Genomic DNA, 14140 nt, shown 5'->3' with positions numbered 1-14140 from the left:
ACGTAAGTCCGAGGGAAATTGTATATAAAATCAAATGTCTTAAAGTCGGACTAACATGTTTAGTAAAGCTAGAGTTGTCATTTGTTTTGGATTAAACTTGAGAAAATATTGGTCTGTAAAAGCTTTTTTTTTCCTTCATTTGTCCAAAAACAAGTCAAGAGAAAAGAGTTCACCTCATATATATATATATATATATATATATATATATATATTGTAATTATTATGCTTTGGCTCAGAGGAAAAATACCTGAAAAGACACAAAAGTTAAAATTTTGACTGTTAAGTTATGCAGATGACGGTTGATTGTTAGTGACTTATTGAATATTGTATTAAATGTACAGATATTATTATTGGTGGCTGTTGAAAAAGACACAAATATGCTATGATACGTATATATACACAAGGCTTCACATTCAGGATACACGTGGGCTCACTATTTGGCAAGCGAACGTTGCTGTTTTGTGCATTTTTGTTAAGGTTGTCACTCTCAAATTTGGCTCAGATCAGAAAAATCAGTTTGGACATTTGAATTTTAAATTTTTTTTACATTTTTACATTTAAATTTGGAGCCACACCACGGCTCCAACTCTCGATCCAATGAAATTTGGATTTATTATTATATTTTATTATTAAATGTATATACATTTGATATATGTATATATTATATATATAATTTATATATTTATATAATATATATATTATTATTTATTTATTTTTATCAAATATCTCTCAAGACGACATTGTCTGATTTCAAACGTCAAAGAAATCAACAAAAACTGGTTTAAAATGGTCGACTTTCTGCTGGTTTTCAAATAAGACTTCATGTTTAATATAAAAGACTAAATGATTTATGAAGTTCTAAGAACATAATTAATAAGTCAATTATAAACCATTTAGTGTAAAGTGTTATCAGAATCCTTAATTCTGACTGTAGGAAGCTGAGATTACAGATATTTCCATCACTTCTGTTTCACCACAGGGGAAAGTTAAGAAGCGCTCTTATTAAATGCTTATTAATTCTTCTTCTTCCTCAGCTGAAGAAGCTGCTGCTGACTCCTCCCAACGTGCCCACGGGCACCGACGCACACAAAGATGGAGTCCACGGCCATCGCTATAGCAACAGAAGCCTGACACTGCGGCCGGTCAGACCTCTGGTCAAGGTGAGTCGGGGATTACGGTCAATGTCTGTCAATTAAAGGTGGATTTGTCGCAGTTTTACAGTGGGCGGCGGTTTAATGTGACGTGTCGGAGATTAAAAACCTGTGTTCTGTTCACACACACACACACACACACCTGTTTCCTCTGCCTCTGTGTCTTCTGAAGACTGGAGAGATAACGAAATTGGATTTTTTTTCAAATCACTTTCCCCTCAGAGGCGGCGAGTTAAGGCTGAAGTAATTCACTGCCGCCCTGAAGTCAGAGCGTCTTCTCTGCTGCTGCTGCTGCTGCTGCTGCTGCTGAGGCTGTTGTTCTTCAAACAAGTGTCTGCACTTGTTTTTCCTCGAGGCCGGAGTCAAACTAACACACGGAATAGATATTGACATTTGATTATAAGGCATTATTAAGCTGTCCAAACATTTGAGACTGAGAAGCAACACTGCTGTAGAGTTCAGTCCCGGGGTCGTACAAGTTACGAGTTTCTTTACAGAAAACAAACACGGACAATTGGAGAAGTCGCATGTTTGTGGCAATTAATTTGCAGTTAGAAAGTTAGAAAGAGTTCCTATCTTTAAGCTTTCATTAAGGCATTTGGTGGATGTATCTTTAAAGGCCTTTTTCAATGGTTTTTGAATGGTCTTCCTGGCACAACCCTCCCATTTATCCAGGCTTGGGATCGGCTTTGAATTAACCCAATCAATGGGGAGCAGGTCCTCAAGTCCTTGAGCATAACCTAGCACTTGACCTGTCAGGAATCAAACTGGCAACCCTCAGCCAAGTAAAACTGGAGGACTCTGTTTTCCAGGGAGTGTCGGCGTCCCGTAGAGATTTTTATATCCCCGGAAGATTCAGGTCAAACTGTTCTTCGTGAGCCTCCGTCGTCCACATGAAGCTTCTGAGTTACTTGAAGAAGTTTTTTTTTCCCCGTTCTTTGTGTCACAGACATTGAGCAAAATCATCACTGTGAGAGATAAAGTCAGTTATGGTTTTTGTAAGAAAAAAATTATTATTTAAGGGTCAGCATAAACGAGAATGAGTTGAGAAGTTTTTTTTTCTTAAATCAGCTTTTTATTCACATGGAACCAGCGTCCTGGAAGTCCTTAAACGCACCATCAAAATACTGCTCTTGCCATTCTGTGGGAAAACTAGAGGTTTCATATTCCATTGTTGTCAATTGTCTGTATTTCTTCACGGGAACTACGACTTAGTTTAATCAAGCTAAGGTCATAGTCCGACTAAGACAGGCAATCGGAAAAAGTGTGGAATCCGAGTACACATGTGGATCTATGTACGTCTGACTCCTCCTCCGTAGGTGGTGTAGGTATTGAATCAGTTTCCCCGTTGACCTTTGTGTCACAGAAAAACTAACGGCGGCAAAAGGCGAGATGGATCGTGCTGTGGTCCAAAAGTTGGTATTTTGGGACATTTGCAGAACAACACGTCCGACTCCAGTCCGGCTAAAGGTCCTGGTATTGGAGCCCAGATTTTGGAACCGTGTACAAAGATTGCATTGGATGTGCGTGGACAGCAAACTTAACTCCTGCCCCACCAGAAGGTGGAGTATTAAGCTGCGCTCACCAAGCAGAAAAACCGTTTCAAGGATAGTCATCCGAGTCTCGACCCGACTCCCCTTCCTGACGGGCCTTTCAGCTGATGAGCCACTCGAAGCTGTAGCATCGTTCTCTTCTTTATTGGTAGGAATGCGTCCTATTCCCCAAGTCCAGGCTTGTACCGCCACCCGATGGTGAAGTGGGACACTACAGGACCCTGACACGCTAGTATACCAGGGTCTGCGTTATGTGATGCGCAATGCGGAAGTATTCCATGGGCTTAAGTGTATACATGCAGGAGTAAACTATGAATTACATCATCCAGGTGTGTTAGTCCGGCTAAGACTAGCTCGATGTTAGTCGGACTAACGTGTTTACAAGACATTAAAAAAACAGAATTATTGTCTTAGTCTGACTAAAATCAGACTTTTAACATGAACGTAAACACACTGAGTGTTTATCTCCCAAAGTGACAAATCTGTCCTTTCAGAATAAAAGCTCTGCAGAGTTTTAGGCGTCCACAGACTCGCTGCTGTATATATGACAGATGCAGTGTTGAAGAAGAGAGGACGTCTCCACTGCCTGCTGCTGTATGACTTAGCAGTAATTGGATCGCTGCTAGCTTTGTGTGTCAAGTGGCCATTGATTACAATAGCAGTCGTTTATCTTGTACAGGCATAAAGCACAGCGAAGTCTTCTGCTCTGACTCCACACACAGAGAGAGAGAGAGAGGAGGAGGAGGAGGAAGATACTAAATACCCACAGGAAGCAGCACAGGGATTATCCAACACACACACTCCTGACCCTGTGTGTGTGTGTGTGTGTGTGAGCTTTAGTTTCAGAGTGGTGTGTCTTTGCCGTGGCAGATGGCAGCATGAGTATTGAGTGACAGGGTGAAAGGGCAGCAGTGAATCGCAGTATCTCTCTCTGTATGAGTAAAGTAGTCATTTTTGTCACAGCTGCACGTTTCAATGTAACCACGTTCAGAAACTTGACTGTCGCTTCAGCAGGGACACAAGTACAAGTCGTCATGGTAACGGCGTGTAGCAGCTGATTTTGATTCTGATTTTTCAGTTTCTTAAATGTGAATATTTTCTGGTTTCTTTGCGTCTTTTAACAATGAAATTATTAAAAACATCAAAAAAATGTTTTCACATTTTCTAACATTTTTAATTAATAAACCAAGAAAACTATAGATTAGTTTATTGTGGACGTAACTGTTAGTGGTAGCCCTATTAAAAAGTTACGTACTTTAGCCTAAAATGACACGTTAATCTTAAAGGTTTTCATGAGTGTTTAAGTCTCTGTGTTTAAATTAAGGCCTTTTATCTTAAGTTCAGTAGTTTTCTTTCTACGTACGTAAAGAGTTGGAGTTCTCTGCTACTTTCTTTTCCTCCTCTCTTCTTGTTTCTGTTCACACTTTGACGACGAGGTATTTTTAGCGCAGAGTTTGACAAAGTAGGACGGAAAGACTTTTTTTAATAAAACAACATTGAATAAATGTCAGGTTTTAGAGTCGACGTCCGAGCGTCGTCTGTGAAACGCTGCCATTTCATATTGATCTTCATCGATAATGTTTGTGAGAATAAAAGGAAAACAATCGCTCGAGTTCACTTTATTTAGATTAGTTATGATTTATTAGTGCAGGAGCTGAAAAACCACTTTTTTTTAAAGGTTTTTAAAGTTTCTAATTTATTGTGTTATAAAGGTGTTTTCTATTCAGGGATTATGTGGGATTAAATAACTGTTATTTAACGAAATGTATTTAATGTCAGTCCTGGAAACTATTAATGACTTAATTTATCTTTCTACACAATTTATTTATGAATATGAGCTAATTGATAGCTATTTTAACAGTAACATCTGTTGAAAACTGAGATATTAGATCATAAATATTGTAAAACGATGTCCTGGTTGTGTTTATTAGTCTGACTGTGGGATATAAACGTGTGGTTGACTTAGATTAATGTTTGTGATGAGGTTTTTAGTGTCTTTGCTGCATTTTTTCCTCTTCTGTTCTGAAAATGAAACAAAGTCTCATTGTTTTTGCATCAAAACACTGATAAACGGCGTAAAAGATGATGTTGTAGGTTGTGTTCACGTTCGTCTCTCTGCGTCCTCAGACCGACCTTCCTCCGGAGCGTAAACCGCGGGCGGTGCGTCCAGCGGGACGCCTCTGCACCGAGCTCCACCGTCACCTCACCACCGCCCGGGACGCGGAGGACGCCCCCGCCCCGGACACGGAGGAGGACGAAGAGGAGGAAGAGGACGAGGACAGTGAGTCGGAGGAGGAGGACGATGAGGAGGAGGAGGAAGAGGAGGAGTCTTCCAGCAGCGAGGTAGAGGGCGCCGCGGTGGCGGTCGTCGAGCCGGCGAAGCCTCAGTTCAGCTCAGAGAAAGAACTGCAGTCTGTGGTGGAGCTGATCACATACATGCACACCTACTGTCTGCCCACGCGCAAGCAGCACGGCTGGGAGCGCAAGGACCGCGACCTGTCCCGGGCCCGCGCTCGAACTGAGGCCTCGCGCCCGCACGCCACAAACTCTGCCAGTAGAGTCGTCTTGGTGTCCACTCCTGGGACCAGCGTGGGCTCGACTGGGACGGGCGGCGGCAGTGGTGCCCCCAGGAGGCTGCCCTTTGCAAGGACGCGGGTGATGAAGGCGGACTCGGTCCTCCGCGAGCTCCTGCAGCAGAGCGCCTCTTTCGACGTGAGCAAGCCTTACAGACTGCACAGCGCGCCATATTCCCACTCCCACAGTCCAAACAGAGCAGCACCTGCTCCGCCCACTAAATCACCCCACTCCCACACCTCTACCGACCCACAACCACGGCTCCACAAAGACTCTTCCTCCCCCGAGAGGGGGAACTCTGCTGAGGCTCTTAAAATACCAGAGGACACCGTAGAGGACAGCGGCTCCTTCTCAGTCCGCCGTTCCCGCCGCTTGGCTTCGTTCCCGAGCCGCTTCGCCAAGAGGCTGCGACCCGCTGGACACGTGAGGGACGGAGACGGCAGGGACAAGCAGGAGAGGGACGAGCAGGCGGGAGTCAAACTCCTGCCGACGCAAGCGGGGGGCGGCACCACGACGGAGGCTCGGCCGGAACGGCTGACGTCAACTGAGGCAACCAATTCCTGCCACCACAGCGGTGAGAGTCGGGTTTTTTATACCTGTGAAAGTCAAATTTGCCCTGAAATATCCTTGTGTTCAAATTAATGGTCCTTCACTGAGCCTTTACACACACAAAGGCTCATGTTTAAACCTGACTGTTGTGCTAACTGGGGCTAATGCGAACTAAGGTACATAGCCGCGCTCTCTCCGTCTTCACTCGGTGTCTGTAGGAATGTTCTGGTGTCTTTCAGCGTCGGTTGTCGACAGTTAGCTTATCCTCCATGTTGAAAAAGCCGGAGAAGCTCAACCCGAGTTGATTTTCGTGTCTATGCATCAAGTGGATTTTTCAACTCGAGAGAATGAAATTCGTGATTTGCACCGTCCGTCCAGGCTGACGCCAAATTTGCGTCCGTGCATTGACTGTGTTTGTATTACTTGTTAAAATTAGAAATATTCCACAAATCTGAGGCACAAAAGTATGACTTCGGACCTCGTATAAGCATGTTATTGTCTTAGTCTAGAAATCTAGATGCACCCTAGTGGTAGCAAATTTAATTTGCAGCCAGGGTTCTGTCTAGAAACTCCCGGTTAGCTTGCAAGCTGCAAAATCCAAACTCTGATGTGGCCGATCACATCGTGTATAGAGTTGGTGGGCGGGGCTTAACATAATGACGACAGAGTTGCGACCGTTCCGCGTGTAGTCCCTGCTAGCCTCTGCTACATGTCGTACATGTAAATACAGCTAACACACCTCGGTGATGCTGCGTCTAATATTAGCTCCTCCAGGACTTGCAGGTTTGTGGCAGAGTCCCTGGGCGTCTTTGACAGAGTAAGCTCACAGTCTCGTTTATGTACATGTACACCTACTACGTAGTTGTATTAATACTCCAACTGTGTGGAGGACGTTTGCCGTCCTCACTTGTGTCAGTATTGGACTGATTCTCACACTGAATATCATATTCAGCTAAAAATGCTCATGTTCTCTATGAAAACATAATCTCTAAATCTCACGTCTTTTGTGTGAAGTCTGTGTTGATAACGTGTCAATAACCTCTTACAACTGCATTCCTTTAACATTAACTCAGTGGAGCTGCTGTCGCAATTATAGCAAATCATAAAAACAATGTGATGATAACATAACCGCCCTCCCTCCCTCTCTCTCTCTCTCTCTCTCCGTGTCTCTGACTGCAGAAAAGCGAGCTTGCCTGTGCCTGCCTCTGAACACCAAGTCCACAGGGTGAGTGTGTGAAGCACCTGCATTAACACACACACACACACACACACTCATAAATGTTGAGCAACGCAGGATCTGTGTGTGATTTTAAAACACGTCAGTTTGTGAGGGTTCAAGGTTTAGCCGAGGACACGAGTGACGCAACGGCTTTGTGTGATGAAAGAGCGACGTCGCAGTCATTTACACTCACTGTAGGAGAGATTATTTATTATTTAGTGACAGAAATCAGGATTTCTCCTTCATGTGTTTACAGTATATTTGATATTAAATGAAAACACACTCCATTAATAAGCAGAGGATTGTTTCAGCTCCTAATCGGGTGCAGATTACTGACTTAATCACCTTTTAATATAATCATTTATGAAATGAAGCCTCACTATTTAATTGATTCCATCCCAGTATTTATGTCACTGTGTTGATTATGCCATAAAATGCCTTAAAATCTGGCAGTATTCCATAATTCACACAATTTCCCTTTACTAAGCAAAGTTAGAACTTTGACTTAAAAGATTGCAAAATTTAGTCAAGAGTGGGTTTTCTAATATTAAGTCTCTTACAACTATTATATCATCAGATTTTCATTATATTTTGAAGTTTAAGACAATAAACCAGGAGCAAATTCAGAAATTTGACTGGAAAGATTCTAAAATTTGACAAATTTTACTTCAAAAATTTATTGAATTTGCTGCTTTTTCTAATATTAAACTATTATATAATTATATTTTCTTTATATTGTTGAAATTAAACAATAACCCAGGGGCAAATTTAGAAATTGGACTTGAAAGATTCTCTAATTTCTCTGTAACTATCATTACATTTTCATTATATTTTGAAGTTAAACACAATAAACTAATAGCAAATGTCGAATTTTGACAGAAAAGATTCCAGAATTTGTCAAATTTCACTTCAAGAATGAATTGAAATTGCTGTCTTTTTTTTAAACCAGGGGCAAATGTAGGATTTTGAACTTCTTTTGGCTGACCGTCTCAGATTTGAATCTGAACCAGACGAAACTGCTCTTTCTAAATTAACCTCCACCCACAAACGTCTGGAACGTCTCCAGCTCTTTCCCAAAAAAAAACAGAATGTGATTCCACACAATACAAACTCCTGGCGTTCGTCCATCTTCTAAATGAATTTGTCTTCTGAAGCACTCGCCGTTAAAAACAAAAAGGAAAAAAGTTGTTTTTAAGGGTAAATAATATCCAGCCTGAAGCCAATACACTCTGCTGCTGCCTTTCACGGCGACTGCAGAAACAGAAAGAGGTTCAGACAGAAATAGAACGATGGAACGCAAAGGGAGAATAGAGGTGGAGGACAACAAAGAACATGTGGTGCCTGTGATAAGAGTGGAGGAGCGAGCGCCGAGAACATGTCGGTGCAATTCACTCAGATTCTGTCCACTTTTTTATTTTACTTCAGTCTTTTAAGGAGGTTATTGGATTCCTTCCTGTTGACGTGAATGTTTTTAAACTGATTCAAGGGTCTAATCTCTCTCTCTTCTTCTCTCTTCTTCTCTCTTTTCTCTCTCCATCACCAGAGAGTCACAGTTCAGCACGAAGGCGTTTGAGCAGACGCTCAGTGTGGATCTTTGTGGAACGGCAGGTAAACACATTTTTATATGTATGAGTTTGTTTCATGTCTCCGTGACGACCGTGGTTGTCAGGGAACATCTGAAGAGTCTTTTTTCAAAATTTGGGACACAAACATTTACATGGACTAAAGGACGAGTGGATGGGATTCTGGTGAAAGAAGTTGATGGATGGAATGGATTCACACGATTTACAAACACAATAATAAAACCAGGTAGAACAAGCTAGGCCATAAAATCAGTGGTTCCCAAAGTCTGGGTCGGGACACACAAAAGGGTCATGGGAGATCTTTTTGCAGTCCCCCCCTAAAATTCTCGTTACATTTTTTAATGAATTTACCAAATAAACTTTGGGAATGATTTGTTTTCCATTTCAAATTATGAGATGTTACAGATTTGGGTCACAATTTTGAAATTATCTGAAAAGTAATGTAACGCTACATTATATGGATGAAAATATTGGGACACCTGACCACTACCCCAACAGGGACTGTAATGATGTATTCAAATACATATAAAGGGCTTTAATGTGGAGTTGGCCCCCCTCTTTCACAGCTATAATAGCGTCCACAGCTAGCTTCTTGAAAGACTTTGTGTCCATTCATTGTGTAGAGCATTGATGAGGTCAGACACTGATACGGAGACGGAGACAAGAAGGTCTGGCTCATAATCTCTGTTCCAGGTTCTTTGTGGTGGGTCAGTCAAGTTCTTCCACACCAAACCCAAAGTCAAACCATGTCTTTATAGTCGTTGCTTTGCGCACTAGGGTCACCGGAGTCATGTTGGAATAGAAAAGAACCTTCCTCAAACTGTTGCCACAAAGTTGGGAGCATAGCATTGTCCAAAATGTCTCGGTATGCTGAAGCGCTCATTGGCGATAAGGGGCCTAGAGCCCAAAGTCTGATTGAAACACCTGAATTCAATACTTATCGGGTTTGGCCAACACCTTTGTCCCTGTAGTGTATGTGTAACGTAACAAAACTACATTTTGAAGTGCCACTTATACGACTTCCCCTTCCCATCAGGTCTGACCCCTCCCACTACCCCACCTCACAAATCTGTAGAGGACGAGCTCTTCAAGCCGACAGAGGGAGGAAAGGGAGGCGGCAGCAGCGAAGACGGTGGAGGAGGCGGTGGCGGCAGCGAGTCGGTCCATCCCGCTTCAAACGCCAACACCAACACCAACGTTTCAATGAAGGCCTCGTCCTGGCTGAGCCGCACCCACCACCAGAGGAAGCTTCCAGAGCAGACGGAGCTGTACGCCCAGCTGCGTCGCATGGGCCAGGCCGGCGACGGTGACGGAGACAGTGACAGCCGCCGCAACTTTGGCGACCACGACTACTGCGCACTGAGCTTCGGCGAGAGTCGTAAGCGTAGCGCTGCCATGCTCGGTGCCATTTTGCAAGCGCAGGGAGGGAGCGACATAGTCGGTACCAAAGCAGCCGACGATCAGGAATCGGTTGGGAAGGAGAGGGAGGTGATGTCAGACAACACGGGAGCAAAGGAGCAGCAGGTGAACCTGGTCGTGTCCTCGTCGCTGCCGTCAGAATTCCAGTCGGCAGGAGCCACGGCGCCAGCTTCAGAGGAAGAGGCGGAGCGCTCTCGCTCGCCCTCACCCACCCTTCCATGTCCCGACTCCCCCGCCAGTAAGACAGACTCCAGGTGAGACAGCGACAGAGAGAGACGAGGACATGTGTTATGTGAAGATGTGGGTCACAGTTGAAATGCAGAGATGGAAGAGCAGGGGAACACGAGAGAGGGAAGAGTTCTGATACTGAAGGGCATTTGGACGCTTATACATTCTGTCCAAGTTTGACTCCTTAGAGCATATTGTACCACATACGGCAAACCAACTGCCTCACAACACAGCCGAGACAATGGAAGTCAACAAGCTGTGCTTGGCTTTCGAAAGGAGAGAATACAGTAATGTATAAATGTATTCCGGTCCAGTGCTACGTTACCCTTTCTATCACTTTCTAACATACCGTAAAAAGACATAAAACTACAAGATACTGCAACACTATGCTCCAAAAATGTCTGACATGAATGATAGGAAATCTTCTTTTTGAACCAGAGCCACTGCACTCGTCAGGGCTTAGAAATAAACAGTTCATCCATCAATGAATTCTTAGTAGAGATCGATCGCACTCTCACATTCAATAAGTTATTTCGATACACGACAATGAGACAGAGAAGAGGGTGTGAAAGTTAAAGAGGAAGCACAGTGATGACATGGCTGCAGTCAGGTTTGCCGCAGTTTCCACATGTGACATTTCAGTTTCACCTTGTATACGTCCTTATCTCGCTCACCGTCCTCTCTCCCTCTCTCCTCGTCCCCCTTTAGTGAGAATTCCGAGATCTGTCCCGATGACACGCAGAGGAACAAAGCCAAGTCTGACGAGGTACGGAACGCTCTCACTCATACCGCAGCGCTGCGGGATTTATAATAACAGACTGTACGTAAAGGAACTGTTTCCGTTCCCATGTGTATTCGCGTTTTCTGTATTGTCCTTTGTCCTGACTGTTGCCATGGTTTCCCTGTTTCCAGGACAACTGCCAGGTGTTTTACATCCACAACCTGCCGAGCAGCGTGACCCAGAACATGCTGAGGAAACGCTTCCAGGTGTTCGGCAACGCAGAGGACTGCAAAGTCATCATCTGCAACGAGTAAGTTCCTCGACGTCGGGAGATATGGAGAACTTTTTCGGTGGGGATGGCCGGGGTTAGCGAAAGAAATTAAAATATCAAGTTATTGCAGAAACCCTGTCTTAATTTCCCTCAAGATATCTGTAGGAAATAGTTTCCAGATACTGAGGAAAAGTAGGAAATTGTTCTCCAATGTCTGAGAAAAAACAGAGACCTTCAAACGTTGTCGGATGAAAATGTTTTAGGTCAGTATTCAAATATCCAGACAGTTGTACGTATTGTCGTACTCATATTTGGAAATTGGAGCCGTGTTTTTACGTCCTCCATTTACAGGATTGTTTGCCATATGTTTCGCTGCAGGCACAAGCCTCTTGCAGCATCCAAAATAATCTTGGATTAGTTTTCTCTCTTCTCTTTCCTCACTATTAGATTCTTACGTGGTTAGCGAAACAGGTTTGTGTTGTGTGGCAACAGTTTGCAGCAGAAGTACAAAGTTTTGGACATTTCATGCTTCAACAACATCCACACGAGAGAATTCGGGCCACATTTTCGTCTTCGTTGGTCCCCATTCCGTTTTGGATTTCCGTGTTTTGCGTCACTGAGACTCGTCCCCGTGTTTCCTGCTTGAACTGTATCCATGCAGGGTTGAAGAATTTCAAAGAGTCAATTTTTTTTTATTTGAAAACATCAAGCAGCAACAAGACGGTGGATATCGTCAAACAGCAGCAGATGTGAGGGATCATTGCGAGGTGTTATTGACGATATTAGCTCCGTCCTCAGTTTATGAAGTTGGTACACAGGTACACTGTGAACACTTTAGGCACCTGGGTTTGTCCTTCATAGAGAAAATCAGGCTTAAGTCTTTGTTTTTTCTCCATTTCTTCTGCTCTTCATCATGTATTAGAACATGTGAGTCCACCTTTGTGCACTCGGAACAACTTTGCACCCTTTTTCACGGAATACCCGTCTGCTTTCAGGGAGCGTTGCGGGGTGATAAAGATTCGTAAGTCAGGAGGTCAAAGACACTGGAGAGAGCGGGAGCCAGTTTTTCAGAATGGACCTGCGGGCCAGAGGAGGCTCGCGAGAAAGCGCTACATTGATCTTGGTAATCAACACATAAGCGCATGATGAAAGTGTTTAAATATGCATTCATAGTCGACTAACGTGATCAAAAAACAGACGGCAACTTTGACAGGAAAATGTTACGAGTTAGCTTTTTAGCCCATTTGAGCAATTATCAAATACAGACTGAGCTGTGTCCAAGAATGTCATCATTACTAAACCCTATGTAGAGCCAATAAACAAATTAACGATATCTCATGACACCAGCTAAAGGCTACAACTAAAGAACTGACCATTAGACCATAAATAATGTTTTAAGCTAGTTTTACGTTGACGATCATGTAGTTTATCTGTTTAAAATACCATTTATCAAACATTTTAATAAATACAAACATCAAGATAAAAGATTCCTCTTGCTCTTGGACCGTATGATCCAAAATCAAAGTTGACTATAGCGCATGGTCATCAAGGAGATGGACAGACCTTGCTAGCTTGGTGGGGTTTTCTATGCATTGTTGCAGGGGCCACACCAACGCTATTACCTGAGCTACTCTGACTTAACAACTTAATTGGACACAGTTAAACACCCGGTATTTTAGTTGGTCTGGCTTATTAGAAGTGTGTTAGCTAAAATGCTAACGTCACTCACACCGCACTGCCGACCCACAGATGGCTTGCGGGAGATTTAAATTTTTAAATTTGCGGAACTTTCACAACTTTTTAGTCAAGACTTCTACGTGTATGTTTTGAATAACATGCTTAAAATGAAGTTGAATTCATCTCTCACTGATCTAATGCCATTGTTCTAAGTCGAGCTAATGCTTCTACTTTGACACAGTTTAGAATCTTTTCGTCTTTCACTTACCTGAGACTTTGTGTCCTCTCTCAGACGAGGCAGGTCCAGGCCCCGTCAAGAGCAAGTACGACGCACTGGACTTTGACACTCTGCTGAAGGAAGCCCAGAAGTCCCTCCACCGCTGACAGCACAGCGCCCTCGTCTGGCCAGCCTTAGTAAAAACCACAGCAACACACCCCTCCGACTACTCTGCTCTGCCCTCAGAAAGACCTCTCGGTACCTCCATGCAAGGCAACCTCGTAAAATGTTTACATTTTTACCATTGGATTAACGTAACAACAAGAACCTTGTTGTTGTTGTTGTTTTTTTTTTTTAAGTTTCTTTCACCGGAGGATACTGCTTAAAAAACGGGGAAGCCACTGGGAGTCCCGATGAGCTTAAGAGACAATGGATGAAATAAGATTTTAAAACAGCAATGGTACAAAACAACTACAAACAATAATGCTAGTTGCCTGCTGAACAACAATAACAACAAAGCTGCTTCCTGTCTATGTTGGTGACATCAACGCCCCCTGCCTTGGAAGCGTGGGTGTGAGAGACCTCTGTAGCAAATCCTTGCTATCCCTGCATTGCGTTGGTCCTCGTGGTGTGCGTTTCTGCGTGTGTGCGTGTTCTTTGTTCAGTTTTTTTTCTAAGAAAAAGGAAAAAACAATTAACCTCCCTCTTTTCCGACCAGGGACAGTGAACGTGCGAGGTGCGTTCGCTCTAAAGTTGTGTGGTTGTGTTAAAAAAAAAATGTAAAAAAAAAAAAAACCTGATTTTGTTTTAGCGGAAAAATTGTGGATGTATTGAACTTTAAAAATCTATTGTGTGTGTGTTATGAACAAAGAGTATAACAAAAACATTTAACGTAATCATTTGATGACTGATAAAAGTTTACAAATCTAAAATGAAGAAGAAGAAAATCATGTTTTCTGTTTTCTTTTTTGTAATTGT

The 14140-nt window shown here is 43.1% G+C and overlaps 1 protein-coding gene across 2 annotated transcripts in view; it reads left to right on the top strand.

Annotated features, from left to right (window-relative positions):
* Positions 1–13829, top strand: part of ppargc1b (peroxisome proliferator-activated receptor gamma, coactivator 1 beta) — a 91124-nt gene extending 77295 nt beyond the window's left edge. The window contains exons 4-12 of one of the 2 annotated variants that reach the window (XM_044040415.1): positions 1035–1160; positions 4832–5852; positions 7007–7052; positions 8590–8654; positions 9666–10302; positions 10985–11042; positions 11189–11307; positions 12264–12391; positions 13238–13829. In XM_044040415.1, the coding sequence (XP_043896350.1) occupies positions 1035–1160; positions 4832–5852; positions 7007–7052; positions 8590–8654; positions 9666–10302; positions 10985–11042; positions 11189–11307; positions 12264–12391; positions 13238–13329 (2292 nt within the window). In that variant the 3' untranslated portion in view covers positions 13330–13829. The remainder of the gene's footprint in view (positions 1–1034; positions 1161–4831; positions 5853–7006; positions 7053–8589; positions 8655–9665; positions 10303–10984; positions 11043–11188; positions 11308–12263; positions 12392–13237) is intronic. The other variant, XM_044040416.1, reaches the window with a different exon arrangement.
* Positions 13830–14140: the final 311 nt, after the last annotated feature.

The sequence above is a fragment of the Solea senegalensis genome, linkage group LG12 (assembly GCF_019176455.1).
Source record: "Solea senegalensis isolate Sse05_10M linkage group LG12, IFAPA_SoseM_1, whole genome shotgun sequence".
NCBI lineage: Eukaryota > Metazoa > Chordata > Actinopteri > Pleuronectiformes > Soleidae > Solea > Solea senegalensis.
Note: the sequence above shows the minus strand (reverse complement) of the source record. Positions and strands in the feature narration are given on the sequence as shown.